At 43.6% G+C, this 19,544-nt stretch overlaps 1 protein-coding gene across 3 annotated transcripts in view; it reads right to left on the bottom strand.

Annotated features, from left to right (window-relative positions):
- LOC111846097 (neural-cadherin) overlaps positions 1–10,923 on the bottom strand; it is a 104,843-nt gene extending 93,920 nt beyond the window's left edge. For 2 of the 3 annotated variants that reach the window (XM_072718199.1, XM_023815969.2), the window contains exon 1: positions 9,739–10,923. In XM_072718199.1, coding sequence (XP_072574300.1) covers positions 9,739–10,735 — 997 coding nt within the window. In that variant the 5' untranslated portion in view covers positions 10,736–10,923. Of the gene's footprint in view, positions 1–500; positions 558–9,738 lie in introns of those variants that run through there. The other variant, XM_072718200.1, reaches the window with a different exon arrangement.
- Positions 10,924–19,544: the final 8,621 nt, after the last annotated feature.

Below are 19,544 nucleotides of genomic sequence, written 5' to 3'. Positions count from 1 at the left end.
AAGAGAGACTCGTAAATAAGACAGCTACATGGAGATTAACACCAGCCCAGTCCAGTGCTACTTATCATTTACAACCATGTACAAGCCATGTAGCCCCAGATAAGCATAGTACTCCATCCATCCACTAGCTGCATACTTATCCTGGTCAGGGTGTCTGTAAAACGCTTACTCCCACATTTTGTTAGCTGAATAAGAGTGTTACACCAATTTAACCAATTTAAAAATTACATTTTTAACATAATTTAACTACTGAAAAGGTAAACAATCCACTTAATTACCTCTTAAGCACCTTCCACAGAATCATCTTAAGTAACCGCTGAGTAGCCAACTTTGGTTAGCTGGCTGCAGCAGACCCGTGTAAGCACAGAAATCACTGAAACTACACTGTCCACTTCACCGAGGGAGTTCTGACTTACAGTTCTTAATAAAATACCCATTGTTTTCCAAAAATTAAAATTTAAATGTCGAAAAAAACACATATTAAAACATATTTTTTCTACCTTAAATGCTCGTTCAGTTGCCGGTCCACAGAGTGTAAGTGGGGAGCAGAAACAGACGCATTAGCGGATCCAACAAAAAAAAAGGAAAAAAAACGAACAAATTAAATAAAAACACCCAAAAAAGTTGAAAATCACTTTTAAAAATGAAAATCATGCCTCCGCCTTTCAAAAAAGATTACTGAAGAGAGTCAGAGATGCGGTAATAACGTATAATGTATAAATGCAACAGGTGCTGGCACGAGATTGTAAATTTATTACCATAATAACTGTTACATAGTTAAATTATTTATTATTTATTTCCACCCAACATGCTATCTGAACTCTAACTACTTTTTTTTATCAAAATCTTAAAAGTATCTCTGCTCAAAATTATCCGCATATGCACTCTGGAGCGCGCTGACGTTCACCAGCCTGAAACTGCCGCCAAAACACGAACGACGAATCTACTTGTATGTTTACAGAGGGTAGGGAAAATAAACACAATAAAAATTATTGCAAAACATAATAAGTAGATATATACTGAATCATATCAGGGTTGCCAATTCTCACGCATCTGGCGTGACACTCACATCTTACGGCAAATCTATATTATTCCAGTATAAACCTAAAATTAGCTACATCAAACTCGTTGGTGTAGTTTGCAAACCCTACAGTGTATTTACAAGGTAATAAAACCCTTACATGAATATAAATGAGTGCACAGACTTGCCTCTAATTGAAAATCTCAAGCCAGTCAGCTGACCAAAATCGGCAACCCTGTCATATAGCCTACGGCATATATCATATAGGCTATACAAGGGAGGACAAAATAACTATGTATTATTACTGAGGATATAATCAGAAGTAGGGCCATTCATTGCCTTCAGAACAGCTTTAATCTGTCTTAGAATGCTGTCATGCACATTCTGAACTGCGTGTGGTAGGATATTGCACTATTTTTCAAAAAGGAACCCTCCGTTTCTTTCAGGGATGATGGAGGTGGAAATGTACTTTTCACTCTGCACTCCAGAACTTCCCATCACATTTCAATGAAGTTCAGATGTCATGACTGAGGAGGGCAGGAAAGGTATTTGGCTTCATGCTGGTGTTCATGACACCACTGCTGAATGCGTTTAGCTGTGGGTATAGGGGCATTATCATCTTAGAATACGGGATCATCATGTTTGCCCCATAGGGTGCAGCTGGTCCTGTAAAACAGCCTCATATTCCTTGGCCCTTATGCAACCATACAGAGAAATCATTAGACATAATAATAAAACAAATTGGTTGCCCAGAACTCCCAGAACTATTACCTCACCTTCTCCGCATAACCCATGGGGTATATCCAGAAGCAGTGTTTACCACCAATCAAACCACACATTTTTGGGTAGCCTCCAAGTTTTTGGGGCCCCCTGTTGGCCACCAACAGTCACTACACTAGAGTGTGGCCCCAAAGTGACTTTTAAAGTGGGGCCCCAGAAATAACAAACTCCCCTCTGGTTATATCCCCGTCTTGTTGTCACCACACCTTCCAGAATACTAATGCTGCCTTAGTCTTTTTCGTAAAGCGAGACAAATTCTCTTCCATTTGTCAGGATTTCCGCATGCCTTCCTTAATTAAAGTATGCTGAGTTATTGCTGGGGAGGGGGGCTTTGAACCTTAAGTCAGCTGATGCGTTTATTTTGTGTGGAAAAGTAATTTAGAAAAACAAAAAACAACACACTGCAGAAAGCACATACCATGCAAGGTTAATGAAAAAATTGCTGAAAACCCTAAATTAAATTGCTACTGTGCTATTTTTTTCTGGGCAGCGGACGATAAGTTGAATTCTTTACCTAAGCTGAATTGTTTATTTAAGTGTTTACATTTTGACCGAGCATTAACTGGAAAATCATCACTTCACAAATGCAGTGGGAAGAATTCACTTTGACAAAATCTTACATTATAAACTGGACATTTCAGTGCAGGCCAGAACGGAATGAAATTCACGACAAGAGCCCACATAACAATTAATGAACAAAGGCGAGAAATTGGTCAGAAATACTGAATGCACAGATGACAAACAAACAATTAAAAAAAAAAAGAGAGAGAAAATGTTAGTCTTGCGCCAACTGATCATTTCATCAGGGAGTGATGAATAAACAACCATCCACTTCAAACAGCCCTGATGGAGATAATTCTGATCTTTGTGAGGGAAGACATTTTGCCTAAAAGTTGTGTGAGACAGCGCACATGCCCATGAAACTAATTTGCAGATAGCAAGAGATAAGCAGATACGAGGCTTAAGGCATGCGAGGAGACTGGTCTCTCTGAAACTAGTATTACAAGGAGAGCATGCTAACACAGTTTGTTAGGTTCATTGGGAGGTCCAGTGGCAGTGAGGAGCATTGCACTGGGACTTCCTGGAGCTTGAAATGAGATCTCAGCAGCAGTAAAGACACGCACAGTCACTATTGCCATGAGCGCACTGTCGTCACCTCGCTGACATCATCACCTCCACGTGCATACCAGGGCACGGCAACAAATGTTAACTTACATTTAATTAACTGTCCAATGTCCATGGCAATCAAGTGCATACATTGAACCGAGGATAAATGTGGGTGGAAAGCTCGCATAACTTTGCGAGGCTCTCATTAAATACTCGATATGCCGTGTTTAGACTGCACCAATTATATTGTTATTTTCTACTTCTAGAAAATATAAATACAACATTGACACCCTGTACATTCTATCAGCTGAGGTAAGTGGCAATACTATGAGGCAAGACACTGTGGCATCCAAAAACAGGAAAACAGAGGTCGTAATCTCACGACAGAATCACATAAACAGCAATAAATCAAACAATAGAAACAGAAACTGTTCTTGAATACTTTATAACTAGCTTAAAATCTGAATTTCTATAGTGGAGGTATCTGCTCAGATAAGAAGCTCACATTTGTAAGCTATTATTTGCTTTCAGTGCCTTGAACTCTATCCCATGTAGACAGTGATGCATTCCTCCTGCTGCCCTATGAATCTGTGAGTTGGTCCACAGATGTAATCTGACAGATAAAGCAATAAAAAAACATGACTCTATCCCTTTCCTCCCCATGCCATGACACACAAAACGGATGTGATCTCAAGAGGCTGGACGCAAACGCCATTATGGCAGGGTGATTTGAGGATACAGGCCACAAAGCCTCCTGTCCCTCGAGGAAGCAGGGGAAACTTTCCGAACATCTCGAGAAAAACTCTGCCAGACATCACTGTGTAATGATTTCCTGACTGATGCCTCAAGTTCCATTAGCTTCAAGACTTCACCAAACAGTCATTTCCCCCTTGAGCTATGAGCAAACAGTGAACATCTCATAATACCTGGAGTAAAAATACAGCATACCAGTGTAAAAAATTCATGTGCTAAATGGGGAGATGGGATTATTCTTCAAAGACCCCCCCGTGACACACATATGGTTAAACTTCCCTAATTGCCTGGTATGGTTTCATGCCTATTTTGACTACAGCTGCACTAACAACCTGCCCCAGGACATAACAGCCTAAAAAAACTCTTTACAAGGCAGGTTATGAAGTCAAAAGGTGCTTTGTACATATGAAAAGCCCTCTGACTCATAAACGTCTTGATTCAGAAACTAGCAGCACACTTGCTTATTTCAGAAAAAAGAAAAAAATTATAAAAACTGTGGTTGCATTTTTATTTCTTTGAACGCAGAAGTAAAAGGCATGGATCGATAACGTTTCATATAAGACCTGAATGCATACTGCACCCCAACCCCCCCCACCCCCTTTGCAGCGACTGACAGTCAGGACATGTGGTGATCAGCCCTTTTGCACCAAGCCGTGATGAGGACGAGCTCACATGCTCTTTGTGATGTAGTTACCATAGCAGCCTTCAAAGATCTGGAATACTTCCAAGACACGCCTGTGATTGACACAGCCCCGAATCTGAGTCTGAGCCATCACAGGGCCATTGTCAACAGGGATATATGTCACATTCTACCAAGTCCAACATGTGTCACACCTCCCAGTATGCCCCATAGGAATACCAAGTTTAATGCTCTTGTAAGGTCGAAATAACACAGGCGGTATGATACACACCCACCATTAGGCTTGCGTACTTTTTACATTTATGTAGCCATTGAGACTGGAGTACAGCAGCAATGTGACATTGTGTACTAGGTAATGAACATCACTGAACACATAATGACCTCAGTAAGACCATCCCAGCTTGCTAGAAGTCTTCAAATGTGGCAAAAGACGAAACAGGTGATGAGCTCATGCATTTCTCAATGCTCTTGTCATATTAGAAGTACATTATAACACTTTTTAAAGCAAAATGGATTATTGTTGAGCAAGTCTATATTCTATGAATGTATACTCATATGCTGTCAAAATTGAATCTATATGTATAAATATCCATAAAACCTAAGTAATGTAAGCTGTATGAGTCCTTTAATAAAATATATGAGATACAGAATAAAATGCACATGAAACAGTCTGATGTTCATATTGCTTTGAAGTACACATTTGGAATTCATTTTGGCATATCTTGCTTCGAGTCAATGTGCTTTCGACTCGGTCAGTCCGACTTTGATTTTAAATGAACGTGGACAGAGTGATCCTACCCACCGTTCTCAGCCAACGTGTACAAAACGACGGCAGCCAGTCAGCTAGGAGGTGGGTAAAAATGAGCTGAGCAGGTTTTTACCGCTAAGGCTCCGCTCACACAGCGAGATCAGCACGGCGGACCGGCGAGACGGCACGGATTCACCCCGGTGTGCTTTTGAATTTCCCAGCCGCATTTGAATATTTCAAGAGACAGAGAGTAGAAGAGGTAGGCGTGACATGGGAGGGGGTACGGGATGGAAGAGCGGAGGGGGATCGGGGTAAGAGAAAAAGAGAGAAGATACGACGAGACAGAACAAGAGTGCAGGTGGGAGGGCACAGCATGGAGACTCACATTGGGAGTGTGAAGCTCTCACCAGTGATGCACCAGAGCCATCTAAGATGAGGTGAAAGCTGTACAGGTCCCTGCCCTCCCTCTCTTTCAGGGCTGGGATTGGAGAGCAGAACAATGCGATGCAGGTATTTCAATAGCAAACTGAGCTTTGCTGTAAATGCTCCCTTTTCAGGGACAGATGGGCTCAAACTGGGGGCGAGGGGATGCTAATGTGGCTGCTTTCACACAGAATTGCAGATCGATCCTTGCTGTTCAGTAGGTGGGGGGGGGGGGGGGGGGAACGGAAATCCCAGACATGACATTGTTGCGACCCATCTCAGCATGCCAGCCAATATGGTGGGGTTTTGTTGGGGGTGGGGGACAAAAAGAACACACCCAAGTCTGACACGCACAGAAAACATGGTGGAATATATGTACCCAGAAAATCACGACTGGCTGCCTTTCCTTTTCATGGCATCCCTCATTTATACAATTACATGGTAAATATTCGTTCCAAACCGTCTGGGTTATCATTTGGCAAAGCCATAAACGCCGACCTGGCTAAAAAGCGGGGACGTTTCACTCAGCGGGGCAGATCGGAGGAGGAGAGTCACTTGCTGGAGTCAGACTAGTCATCGGTAACAATACGTGGTGAAGAAAGCGAGGCAGGTGTGGACAGCAGGGATCGTAGTGACGAGATAAACCCTGGGCTCCCTTTGCGTGTATGTGACCATTTGGAAATGGATTATGGTTTTCCCTCAGATTTTAGTGGTTGGGGGGGGGGGTGGGTTTAAACTCCTAGCTCCAGTCTCAATGCCACATTCACTGTCCTGCTATTTCACCCATTCGCCTGGTCTTGTGCTTTGACTTAAAAAAAAAAACAGCATTCGAAAATACAAGACAAATTATCAAGTCGATATCCTTACTGCTTGTTTCAATTGCTTTGTCTCTATGTGAGCTCACTCATCTCCATCCTGTGCTTCATTTTTGCAAACAAAACATCTCAAACCCAGCAGGAGTAAAGGGCTGTCAAAAGCTGATTGTGTTTTTTTTTTTTTGTATTAAAATGCATGTGGCTGCACATAAAAGCATGTGCCTCATGATGCCTTTGTGGGACCGTGCAGCTGTGCATGCCTGCGTGTTTGCACGCGCGTGTCAGTGCTTGGCACGCACTCCCGCTCACATAAAGGAAGCCACGTACATAATCCTTATGCTCCCCCAGTGCACTTCACCAGTTCCACAACTCCCTGCAATCAGATTAAGCAATTCCGCCAGAGCAAAGAGGAAACATGTACCAGCGACGAAACAACTTCTGCTCCAATTGAACCTCATTAAAAGATACACAAGAGACAAGAGAAACAGAGACATTGGCAGAAGTCATTGTTAGTCATCCTCTTTTTCTCATTTTCTGTGTCTCCAGGGACAAGCAGGCTAGTGAGGGGGGGGCGCACGCACATCTACACGTTCCCCCACCCTTCCGATCTCTCCTACAGCCATCCACTCCTGCGCCCTTGGTGCATATCAGTTAGACAGACCCACACCTGTAGCTAGTGAGGAGAAGACGAATTCATAAGATAGCATTTGTCCAGCTTTTAGCTTTAGCGAATAATTAAGAGACAGGAGGACTTGGATCTGACAGCCCTGTGGATGGGGAATAATTGAGCTGGCAAGGTTAATCAGACGAGATATCCGTCTTGCTGCCTGCCCCAGTGAAAATTAAGGTAGAATGGAATGAGGCCATTCCCTTTGGAATAGGGACGTCCAGAAGGGACGATCAGTTGTGAGACAACATCCCATTCTGGTCACCTAATGGAGAGTAGAGTCTGAATTACTAACTCCCTGGGGTCAGTTATAAACATGAGAGCATCGAGGACTGCAGGGGGGATATTTGATGATTATACATGGAGAGTGAGGGAGAGATTAGCCAGCAGCCTTTCCAGTCACCATAACAATTTACCGTCTGGCTATATGAGGAGGATGCAAACTGGTGTTACCAACAGTAGTGGTGACGGCAGGGTAAACGAACAAAACGATGCATGGATAGAACTGAACATAAAAGATTTAGAGTGTTAAGAGGTGATTTTGTCTAACTATCACATTATTAGTAAAATAGTTTATTTGCATTATTGATGGGCTGTGTTTCCAAAGAGAAAAGCACGCTTATACACGCACAGAAGCACTAATCAGGTCCCAAGAGACATTACGGGCCCGGGGGGGGGGGGTTGGTGCTAAAAGCACAGGCGTGCCCCCAAACCGAGACACGGCATTTCCCCACACCGCTCGTAATGCAGGTGGATACTCCACAGAAATGGTGATCTAATAAAAAAAACTGTCCTTTCACACCCTAAGGAATTTGCCAGCTTTCCGACAACCGCGCTGCTTTCCCAAATCCGCAAAATAAGAAAGTGAATGAGAGGATTACACGGCTAATGCCGCCAGATGAAAAAAGGTTGCGCAGGATCTCCGCTAAAAATGGATTAAACCCAACGCGAACTTCGCAGTGCGGCTGGACTCGCACCCAGGCTGAAATTAAACTTTAAAGGCCTTAAGTCTGCGGGATGGATTTGTGAGCTCCCAGACAGCCGACGACCATTTCAGCGGTCATTTAGGATTACGCTGTCACAATCACTGCCGCCACTATGGCCAGGTTCTCATGTGCACTTTAAACACCCGTGCTGTGCACCTTACAACATTCAAGATGATGGCATCCATTGATGCTAAGCCAGAAGGGTGTGTCGTGCACGATAATAAATCCCAAATGTCGTTACGGCACATCATTCATGTAATGGAAATGTCATTGACGTGCAAAACCGTGCATTTTAAAAGAATGACATGTATGTGATTATTTGTTACATGCAAAAGTGCAATAACACATATGATGATGCCATAGCCTTAGTGATTTAGTTTCCGGTCCTAATTCAAAGTTTCATTCGAAAGTCTTATATTCATTCTCATGGAGATCATAACCACATGATTTGTTCTCAGGACATCATGTGGGGACAGTTCAGCCTTAGTATACCGACTGTTGTGCTGTTTGTGACTCTCTCTCACACACACTCGCACACACACACACACACTATCTCCATGCAGCCGCTGTTATAGCTACCCATGAAAAAATACACACCCAGTGATGTCTGAGGAAAAGACAGACTATGCATGATGGTCTTTAGTGGGACAAAGTTTTTAGAAAAACATGAGACCGACGCTTTTTGTTGTTATAATAGGGTTAGGGGGTAAATGTTATATAGTATTATATATATAATATTATATAAAATCATATGTATCAGTGAATCAAAATATAATACAGCGACATTTAAAAGGATTAAATGGCAAAAGGCTGTATCTGGCTTAATGAATACAGTCATGTACATCCCCTGTAAATGTTCATTATAATGCTAATAGGCCTAAATGAATAAATTCGTACAAATAACATTACCTCGATGTTATAGGGAGCACACTGGTGTAGTAAGCTGTTTAAAGGATGTAAGGATGTCTGCTGCTGTATTAACAGAGAATTACACAGCAAGCTGTAAACATTGATAAAAATGTACAATGTTAAGCTTTCTTAATCATTAAGTCCAGCGCGTGCCTAGCAATTAGGTCATCGTTAGCGGAAATTAAAAATTAGTGGAATGGACTAAAGGCCCATCTTCGTCGCGTTCTTCCACAACTTTAATGCACTTCAAAATTAATTTAAATAAAACTGAAAATGCTTGCTGTTATTTCCTCCATGTCACTACAGCAGGCCTATCATAAGCCCTTCGCTTCAGTAATTTCCATGCTAATCTGTGTTCCGGGACGGGCTTTGGACTGCCTGGGTAATACTGGGACAGGTTTAAGGTGCCGCCTAATAGGCTAACACAGCTTCTAATTAACATAATATTAGGCAGGTTCAGCATGAACCGTAAATATATAAATGCCACGAAAGAGGGGATTAAGTTGTTGTCGTTTTTAGACATGATTTGCGGTCTAATAAGCGAAGATTATAACTACATAATATTTTAATTACACCTGATGTTAAACAAACTACTGTAGGCTGGCCCCTAAATTCTTGACTGCTTTAAAATACGAATATGACTAATTACAGTCAATTCTATATAGACATTTTAACATTTAAGTATATCCACATTCCCACACTATTAATAGGATTAAATTTGTCTTAAAAACACAGATTGACTTTTCTAATTAGGCTAATTTATCGGTGCCAAACGTTATTGGGTGTGAAAAGGAAACTCTTCAATACACTTAAAAAAATATAAAAGCCCACGAAAAAAGGCGAAGCTGAGTTTCTCTTCATCAGTGAAAAATTTCGAAATGAAACTCACCTCGCTTATCTTGAATTTTAACAGTAATATCCACCCTGGGCTCCGTTTCCCTGTCGAGGCGCCTGACAATGACGATTTCCCCGCTGTCCCGACTCACGCTGACCGGGGAGTTTTCCGGGGCTGGAAACACCAGCTCAAAGGTGGCAGTCGGAAATCTCACTGGGTTCAGGTTCATCACAACCGAACCGATGCTAGCATCTTCCGACACCCTGATAACGATGGGATCGTCCGGCTCCAGCAAGGACCTGGACTTCCGAGAGAAGCTGCTGCCAAGTTTTCCCAGTGTGATAGTTGACCATTGCTTCGGGTATATCTGGATCTCCAAATTCCGACTGGTGCGGCAGGGCCAGCCATGGTCTTTTGCGAAAACATTGAATGTAATCGGCTTCGACACGCCGAGAATGGAGTCCACCAGCAGGACATCCCCAGTTTTTGGAACCACGTAGAAACTGCCGTTCTTTGGATTAGAGAAATAAACAATTTCTCCATTCTTGCCACTGTCACCATCTTCTGCCGCAACTTTGTACACCACGGACCGCAGGGCGGTGACATCGTCCAGAGTGATCTTCACACCTTCATCGCGAAAAGTCGGCTCATGGTCGTTGGTGTCCAGCACGTCCACCTTAACAAGGGCAACTTCGGACACCGCGCAGTCCGTCGGCTCGCAACTTTGGCAGCATAAGCAGACGCGCAGCAGGTACTCAGACCGTTTCTCCCTGTCCAAGATCCTGGAGGTCTTCAGCAAAATGTGGCCGCGTTTGTGGTGGGCAAGGACGTGAAAGTCTTCGCTGCCTTCCCCCAGGACCTTCAGGTGCATGGCCGTCTTAGGGCACCGGCTCTGCGCGTCAGTCCTTTTTACCGGGATGCTCAGTCCGTTCACCTTAGACCCCACCGGCGAGTTCTCAAAAACATGCCCGTGGAAGAAAGGCACCCGATCCTCCGTTTTATTTCCAAAGACGCAAGTTAAAAAACATGATATCAAAATACCCCAGATCATATTTTCTGAAAAGTTTCACCAGGACGAGTGATTCAGGGAATAGTACAGCATCGGTTCAACATTATAAGCTGTGGTGTTTATAAGTCATTTGCTGTCCTAAAAGCGATCAGAAAGATGCGTCTGTATGAGTGGCATTTTAATGAAAACTTTCCCCAGCGTGAGTAGCGTCTCCCACATGCAGCCGGAGTGAGCGCTGCGGCGCCGTGTGCCGGTATTTACAGGCTCTGCTGTGCTGGACAGCTCCGCGGAAAAGGGGCGGGGCGTAAGGGCCAAAGGGAATCCTCTGGGAAGCCCACACCGTAAGCAATTAACGCTACAATTAAATGCTTAATTACAGGGCTTGCTATCCATTGACTATTATTAGTAATAGTAGTCGTGATGGTAGCAGCGTAATTAATACCAGAGCTAGATGTAGTGCTATTGTCCATTATGCAACCATTGTCATGCAAGTTTAATGACTTTGGCTACTTAGGAATTTCTGTTGATAATATGGTCTCCAATGAAATCATTTAGTGATTTAACCAGGACTGGGATTATGGTAATAGTGTATTGTAATATGGTGTAGTGCTTAAAGACCGGAGTGAACGGTGCAGTATGTGGTTGTGTTGCAGAGAGTCTTTTGCAGGCTATTGTGTCAGAGGTAGAAGTCAGTAAATTTAGTGTCCAGAGGTGAGCCGTTGCATGACAGTGTCCAAAACGTTATTTATAAGGATCTGCAACTTTGCTCTGGCTATATTCTGTGGCTGACCCACTCACAATGTTGGAGAAGATCCTCTTTTTAAAACCACCCTTTTTACATTTTAAATTAAGAGTGAATCTGATCTTTTAAAACAGGAGCAAACAGATGTGGAAACAGAAGGTTAAACTGTCGCTTTTAGACGCACATCCTACAGCTAGGCGTGACTTCCAGAGCAGTCGCAGAGCCTTGGCCTTTTGACTGAAAATCCCGTCCCCCTCCCACCCCACCCCCTTGTCCAGGCTTCCACAAGATGTCCACACACTGAGTGGTGTTTTCGCTCATATTGATTCCTTTTCCTCGCCGTGAAGCCTGATGACAGGACTCACCAGAGGCTCGAGCCTAAATTTCAATTTACAGGTTCATCTGACTCTGTGGGCCGGCGGTAATCACATTACCCGAGAGGCGAACGACGCTAATGGAACAACACGTCAGACGCGATGGATGGCAGAGGCCCGTCGGACAGGAAAAGTGGAACTTGTGGGGAGAAAATAACGAGGATGCACAAATCACTGGTAACATAAAAATCCCACGTTTAGTTGAGTCTGGGTCATGGCAGGCAAATGGAAGAAGTCACAGGGGATGATGTTGAGCATGGCGTATGCAGGATGCTTTGGAGTACACTCAGCAGTCACTACACTGCGGCCTCTGGGGAAACCAGCGCAGGGAAAAAACCAGGAACTAATTCAATAAATACTAAAGCAGGTATATCCAGCACACGATGTAATAATGATAATAATCCCTACATGCCTTTCATATGACACCTTGTCAGGTCCATTGAGTCCCAAGCAAGATATTGATGATTTTTGCTCTCAGTAACTGACCCTGGATCAGATTAACGGCTCAGAATTAGATGAGGGGAAAGCTAATTCTAAATAGTTGTTGGGGGGCAGAGAGTGACACGACTTGCCTGTCCCTCACTGTATAAAAGCTGAGCAGAGGTATCTTCATCCATGTCACCTGTGATTTACATTTGAAGCACATTGCTCTATGAATACACCCCACTGGGGAGGACAGGGGTTGCGAAACGGCACCATCCCAGTCCAATGGGGCAATTTGATGAGATGCAGATTTAAGGTCAGATTGCTCTGTGAGGTCCTAAGCATTACTATTGTGGGTAACATTCCCAAAACATCTCCCATCTCGCCCAACGTCAGATTAGGCAACAGAGTCTTCTGGGGGTGTGTTTGTTTCCCTGAAAAATCAGGAGTCTGTAAGATCACCTTCCATTTACTTCCCAATGTAATCACTCTTTAACCCTAAACGGCCCAGGTCTGTGGCAGCTATGAAATTCTTTGACAGAGTTATTAATGCCACTCTTCATGCTAGGTGACAGTCACATCTCTTGTCCCACAAGTTGTGACCACCCCCCGCCAGAAATGGAATACTGAAGGACATTTCTGGGTGAATTAACAGTGTAGGCCACTAAAGATAAATATGAGCAGTAAATCTGTAACGCCACAATTACCCTCTAAACAATTAGTGTATACGTACCTACCTAAGGTCCATCTTAAAAACCAGAGCCACCGACGATGATAAAGGTTTTAAAGGATTTTATTACCGTCAAACAAAGCTGTCATGTGGAGATGACTGAAATATTAAAGACGATGCTGTTTATTGACTACGGCAGTCGTGACATTATTATTATATTTTTTTGCCTAAGGTACGGAATTTAACAAAAGTCTCAGTGTCGTTTACATATGAAGGGACCCGCAGGGTCAATTGCCTACGAGACAGTGGCAGTGGTGCCTAATTAGCGATCGTCTGGCTGCGTCGATGGCGAAGCAGCGCTGTATCTCCAGTTAATGAGCATTGTCTCTATGCTCCCCGGACCCTGTCTACGCTCCCAGCATCTTCCCAGGGCTCTGCGCTATTATATGGAATAATCACCAAGTAAACACACTCATTACACAAGAAGGGAACGCACAACGTCCTCAAACGTCCTTTTTATTTTCATAGAGGAAGGAAGATGACAGGATTAATGTCTACAAGTTAAAAAAAAAAGGCAGGTTGGTTATTACTCTGTAATATCTTACCTTCTAAAGAGTTCTTTTTCTCAATAGCTTCAGTAAAGTGCCTTACAAATGTCAGAACCCATTTGTAAACAGTGAAGAGTTATGGCTAAGATAAAGGATAACTACAAGGCCTGTCAGCACAGGATGGGGATTTACATTTCACAAACACGTGTGCCCTGTTGTACATGCTAAGGGCTAAAAGCTAAACACTAGGGGGTCACAGTTGATAAGTGAATGCTGGTTAGGGAAAAGTCCATAGATCTCACATAGATGTGGAAGGCCACAGGTTCAGCTAGCCAGTGGCCACAGGATCTGCCTTTTCTTTCACTCTCTCTTTCCCTCTCTCAGTTCTGGGTCTAACCAAAGGATTCAATACCATAGGATTAGACGCTGAGCCAAATCTGTCAAATCTAACATCCTTTTACCCCGCATAAACTAAACAGATCAGCTTTAGCTTAGCCTAGCCCTGCTATCCCTAGTGTGTCTGGGAGAGTGAGGCCAGCTGATGGGCACCCAGATTTGAACCAGACAGACTGACAAGACCCCGGGGTTGAAAAATTCTTCCAGCTCAAGGCCCACTGCCTCCCCCCCCACCCCCACCCCAACCCGACTCCAGAGGAGCAAAGGAATTAAACTGACAAGCCGACAAGTTCCTCACCAACAGCTGCATGAGAAAATCAATTTTGGTCAGGAAACTAATAACACAACGTGAGCAGACTTTTGCAGAAGAGACTCTGGGAGTCAGTGACTGATACACTGCTGCTGTACCCTCACCCTACAGACGGCCACGTTCCCAGTCTAGACTAAACCACTGCCATCTGCAAAATCCCTAAGAAATCGCGGAATCCCAAACATGAGCCCGGAGCTGTTTCTTGCCAGTTGCGTAGTCAATCAGTGTCTGTACCTTGTGTTGGATGACAAAGGGCAGGAAGGTAACCCGACTGGTACAGGTAAGGAGGTCAGTTCTGAAACTTGAGTCCACATGTATAACAGCACTAGATACTAGAGTCTTATACTCAGGCTGTGCCTAACAAGCTTGCCTACAGTAAGTCACATGATGCTGACGGCGGCCAATGAGAGGCCTTACCTGATGCGCTTCACAGCAACATCTGTCACCCACCAGCTTGTCAGTCCTCCCCACGGAGGTATTTGACTTCCTGTCAAGTTACAAGGACTCATGCATGGACTGCAGGCTAATCCACTCATGCTTAATTATTTTACCCATGAGGAGAGCAAGAAAATCCTTTTCGGTTACACTTTTTTTCATTTCCTTTTTTAGACCTGCTCTCGCCCCTCCGCCCTCATCATTCTAGTCAAGACGGTTTTATGAGCAGGATAATCAACTAATCTCTTTGTTGAAGCAAACAGAATATATAATTCATCTCCAAAGCTTATAAAATGCTGCTTGTCTGTCTTCCATATTATGGAAGGAGGTGGGTGGTACGGTATATGCAGCCTCTACAGGCTGAAGGACAGGGGACAATCTCGACCACTTTCCTCTGAAGAGCCCAGAGGCCACAACATAATCACTGGTAACTACCACAGTCAGGTGGGCCCAACTCACACACATAGGATACTGTGCTTGTCAAAATTACAAGCAATTTCAGATCACAGATCTTTCCAGAACATCTCCTAATGGTATGACAGTATGTCCCCTTGCAGGGATCTGCACTACATGGCTGTCTTCACCAGCGCTGATAAATAAATTGTTCTTACAAGTGTTTCAACATTCATAACAAACACATAATATCATGTTTAACTCTTTAACTCCATTTTCACGTCTGGATGCTTCAGTTAAGCTAAAAGACCGTCGGACGTGGTTTTACAGTGAGATTCTACCCCCAGTTTCAGCAGTAACTCAGGATTTATCACTGAGTACTGTACATGTTTCTGAAATGGAAGATATGCTTCTACATCTGTATGAGCCGCTGACATAAACTCATCTTTAGATGATTATAATGCATGAGATCAGTTCTTTTTTTAATAGCACAGCAAAAAATACAACACAGGATGGCATAAGTAAAAAAACAATACATACTTAATTGAAAATCAATAATAAAATAAATATCAAAGGAATAAATTCAAGAATAAATAAGAAAATATGTGCAAAACAAGGTACTCCTACGGTAAATATGCTGCAAATATATACTGCACTGTTCCTAAAGCAAAGCTAGAAACCCCTTCTGATGTACAATCATATGCACAGACAGCGTAAGTACTAAGGGGGGCTTTAATATCACTTTGTCCGGGGGGGGGGTGTCATTGGGTCATTCGGGCTGAACCATCCCAGTGTTCAACTCCATTAGCCGATTCTCCGTCAAAAAGCCCCAGTACCAGCTTTCTGTAGACTCAAGGTAAGAAGGATAACAATCACATTATTACAGGGCTGTGCATAAAGCCTTCCTTTGTCACAGATTACACTGTTCATTTCCGGAGCATTTCCTTTGATCCGTTGTGATTTACATAGCTTACATACCTCCATTTAAAATGACTTACACAGCAGACATTTACCCCTTTATATGAACAGATGTTTTTTTTCTACCCTACATACACCCATTCATAAGTACATAGTCATTACCGGGCTTGGAGTCTCTCCCAGGAAACATAGGGCTCAAGGCTGGGGTACACTCTGGGCAGGAAGGGCGGACTGTGGTGGGGTAGTGTGGACTGAATGTGACGTGAAAGGGAATGATGACAGTGTAATGCTGAGATGGAGCATCCCTAAGCACCAACCACGCCTCCCCGTGCATGCTGGTTGCACACTGGCCAAATATGAATTCATGACCTCTCTGGAATCCGCCATCCAGACCCTGAAGTGCTATCACATGAGTGAGCAGAGCACTCATTCGACTCAAATACCCTCCTAAGGTGACCGAGCTCAACCCCAGGGGGTGGTATCATGTGGCTTGATCAGAAGGTTGTTGGTTCAAATCCCATGGCCAGCAAAGCAATTTCAGCATAGCGGCAAGGCCCTTAACCCCAGCTACTCCAAGGGCCTTCTGAAGAATAAAGCGAAATTCCTTGAATCTAGAAACACAGAAGCCAGGTAATTAGATTATTTGTTAGTTTACTACTGTCATGTCACAATTTTCAAGTCAGCTGCAGGTTATCAGACAAGACTCGTCTCCATGCCGACGCATAAACAAGAACACCCTCCATGTAATGACTCACGGGTGGAGAGCAATTTGCAGTAATCAGTCTGTCAGGCTATTTAACCAGTTAGCACCTTCAGCTACTTGTTCAGTTCTGTAGCAATTAGAGAGCCTTCATCTGTGAGTACTGGTAGCTTGTCTTTGTTCCTCTGGTTGTCCCATCGCTATGTTCTGTCTTGTTACTGTCCCTCCTGCCAGTGGGATGCCTGGCACTCGCTATGACTGGAAAATTAACCTGATATTACTCTCTCTGGAGAGTCTCCAACTGTTCCAGTGATTCTCTTGTACCCAGACTCTGCATGGCAAATACATGTACTCTGTGTGTTCTTTGAAATAAAATACAGGAAGGCAAGACCTGCCATGACCTTGATCTCTTAGTGCAATTAGATCAAAGGGATTTATAAGCAAAGCAGGAGTCTCAAATTCAAATCACCCAGGGGCCACTGGCTAGGAGCTCTTCTCCCAAGGGGACAACGCGAGCTATTTATTATGAGCGGACCGTGAAACGGTTTAACGTCTGTATTCTGTTAAACTACAAGAACCAAGTCTATGCAGATCCTGTAAATAAAAACGTGGAAAACAAAGTGGAAAATGAAAGATCGACCTACACACCAGACTTAATAATGAAATAAACGGCCCGTACAAAACCATCACGCAAGCTAAAGGACAGAGATTATACCATAAAAATGTGGAATATTAATATTATTTTTTCCTGTCTTGCCTAGCTCTAGGCCAGTCCTGTCCAGTCTGGTCCCAGTCACTGTGCTCCATGTCACCCTTGACTTTTGACACATTGTGTTATGTTCCCCAGAGCCATTGACATTTCGAGAGGCAGCACTTCTTAGGAGCCCCAGCAAGACCATCACGACACCCCCCCCCCCAAACCCACCCCCTGACCACAACCTACAACAGCACCTTCCCAAAGTGTGTCCCCACCAGGGGCCAGGCCACACAGTAGCAATATAATGCAGCATTTCCCAGTCCGGTCCTCGGGGACCCATAGTCAGTCCACATTTTTGCTCCCTCCCAGCTCTCAGAAACGTGAACCGTCTGTGGGTCCCCCAGGACCGGATTAGGAAACACTCTTATAATGCGTCAGAGACCCAGAACTGCATTCTTCTATAAACCAGCTGCCATACAGTGACCGGCTATTCCCAGCCCCATTAACATGTCAGTTGCCCCAGTTTGGCTACATGTGTCTGTTTGTTTTGCACACTTCGATACAGGAAAGACAGCATCTATGGTGCGTCGCTGCTAAAGCCTGCTCTGTCTCGGAGGGATCCAAGCGGCCGAGTTTACCGGAGCCAAGCGCCAGTCCCACCTGGTTTTCCGTGGCTGTTATGGGAGGTATTTTTATTCCACCCGCACTCGAGTGGGCGAAAAACATAAACTATTCACCAGCTGTGAACGCAGCCTTCAGCCTTCTGCCTTCTGCCTCGCTGTGTGCATGCGTGTGTGTGTAAGTGTGCCTTTAACTTACAGAAGTGCTACCAGGGCATTTCATTTTAATCACCTTAATCACATGATTGAACAGAACATGGTACAGAGAGATCACCTACACACTTATAATAAGTGCAGTTGCATATTTACTGTAATATCCTTTCCCAATAAGAAATGGAGTGGAGAGACTGTGTATGTATATTTAAAATGGAGCTTTTCATTTCTTTAAGTATTTGATTTATTCCTGTTATTTAAACGGGGAAATAATGTAAAATTCTTGGATACGGTTGGACTTTCGTCAAGTTTCGACTTGTTCCCTAATCCTTGGTAATATTATATTGGTTTTTGAAAAGGCAATTAATAAGAAAAACAGGTGAATTTCAGACCTGAATTCTACCTTTTCAAACTGTGGCAAAATGAATGGCCTAACGTTTTCACCCATTTACACCCAAATCCCAGTCAGCCTCCCATCCTCCTTCAAATCTACAGTGTAACACAACAACATCTCTCCATAACATCTATTGATCTCTGTCCTAGCATCCATCTCCCAGGCTGCCCAGGATCTTCATCACTCTCTCCTTCTTTTCATCTTTTCATCCTTCTTTAAATCCCCCGTTCCATCAGGGCCTCCCTATGGTCTTTGTTGATTCTTGCCGTCCTTTGTGTCCATCGCGCATTCCTTTTCATCTTGAGAAAAGCGCCCTATTTAGAAACCCATTACTTTTTTTAAGTCCACATTATTTTGATGTCTTCTACTCAACTGGATATTAATATAAAAGACATTTAGTCAGAGCTGAGGAATCTCGTTCATGAAATCCAAAGCTGCAGGTCCCCACCTTATCCTCTTGTTCAGTAATTATTGGCCCATGAGTTTGAAGTGCTGCACTACTCAGTTCAAACCCAGATTTCTGCAGCTAAACACCTTCACAGGGACTGATCCTTCGATTGATCTGTTTTGCTGTTTGCTGTTCCGTGTTTGTTATTATTTTATGACTTTCTAATTCCAAAAGCCAGGAGTGTGCGTTTGATATCTTGTCAAATAAATGGGGGAATTAATGTATCATTTGGATAAATAACTGCTTCTCTCTATCTTAATTCAGGCTCTGTGGAGTGTTCCATACAGGCCAGTACTATTCGGGATGTGGTGACAAAGAAAAAAGTCACATTTATGGGTCAGCGAAAGCTGCGGATGACCGCGATGGGCTGCAATGGGCCGCGATGGGCAGCACCAGCCAGAGCCGAGAGAAAGCTCCCTCTCGATTTCTGCTGATGCTAATTTAGAAAAAATGACACAAGTCAAAAGCAGGGCAAGTGTTTCACTTGAACAAATCCTTTTAGTTTCTCATCCTATAATTGAAAGTTTGCCGTGAAGGATGTCAGGATAAAGGATAGGATATAAAATGTAACACAGACACAGCCTGTGTATTTTGCCTGGCTCTTCTGCGCTGGCCAGTTTGAATCTCCTC

Source organism: Paramormyrops kingsleyae, chromosome 11, assembly GCF_048594095.1.
Source record: "Paramormyrops kingsleyae isolate MSU_618 chromosome 11, PKINGS_0.4, whole genome shotgun sequence".
Classification (NCBI taxonomy): Eukaryota; Metazoa; Chordata; class Actinopteri; order Osteoglossiformes; family Mormyridae; genus Paramormyrops; species Paramormyrops kingsleyae.
Note: the sequence above shows the minus strand (reverse complement) of the source record. Positions and strands in the feature narration are given on the sequence as shown.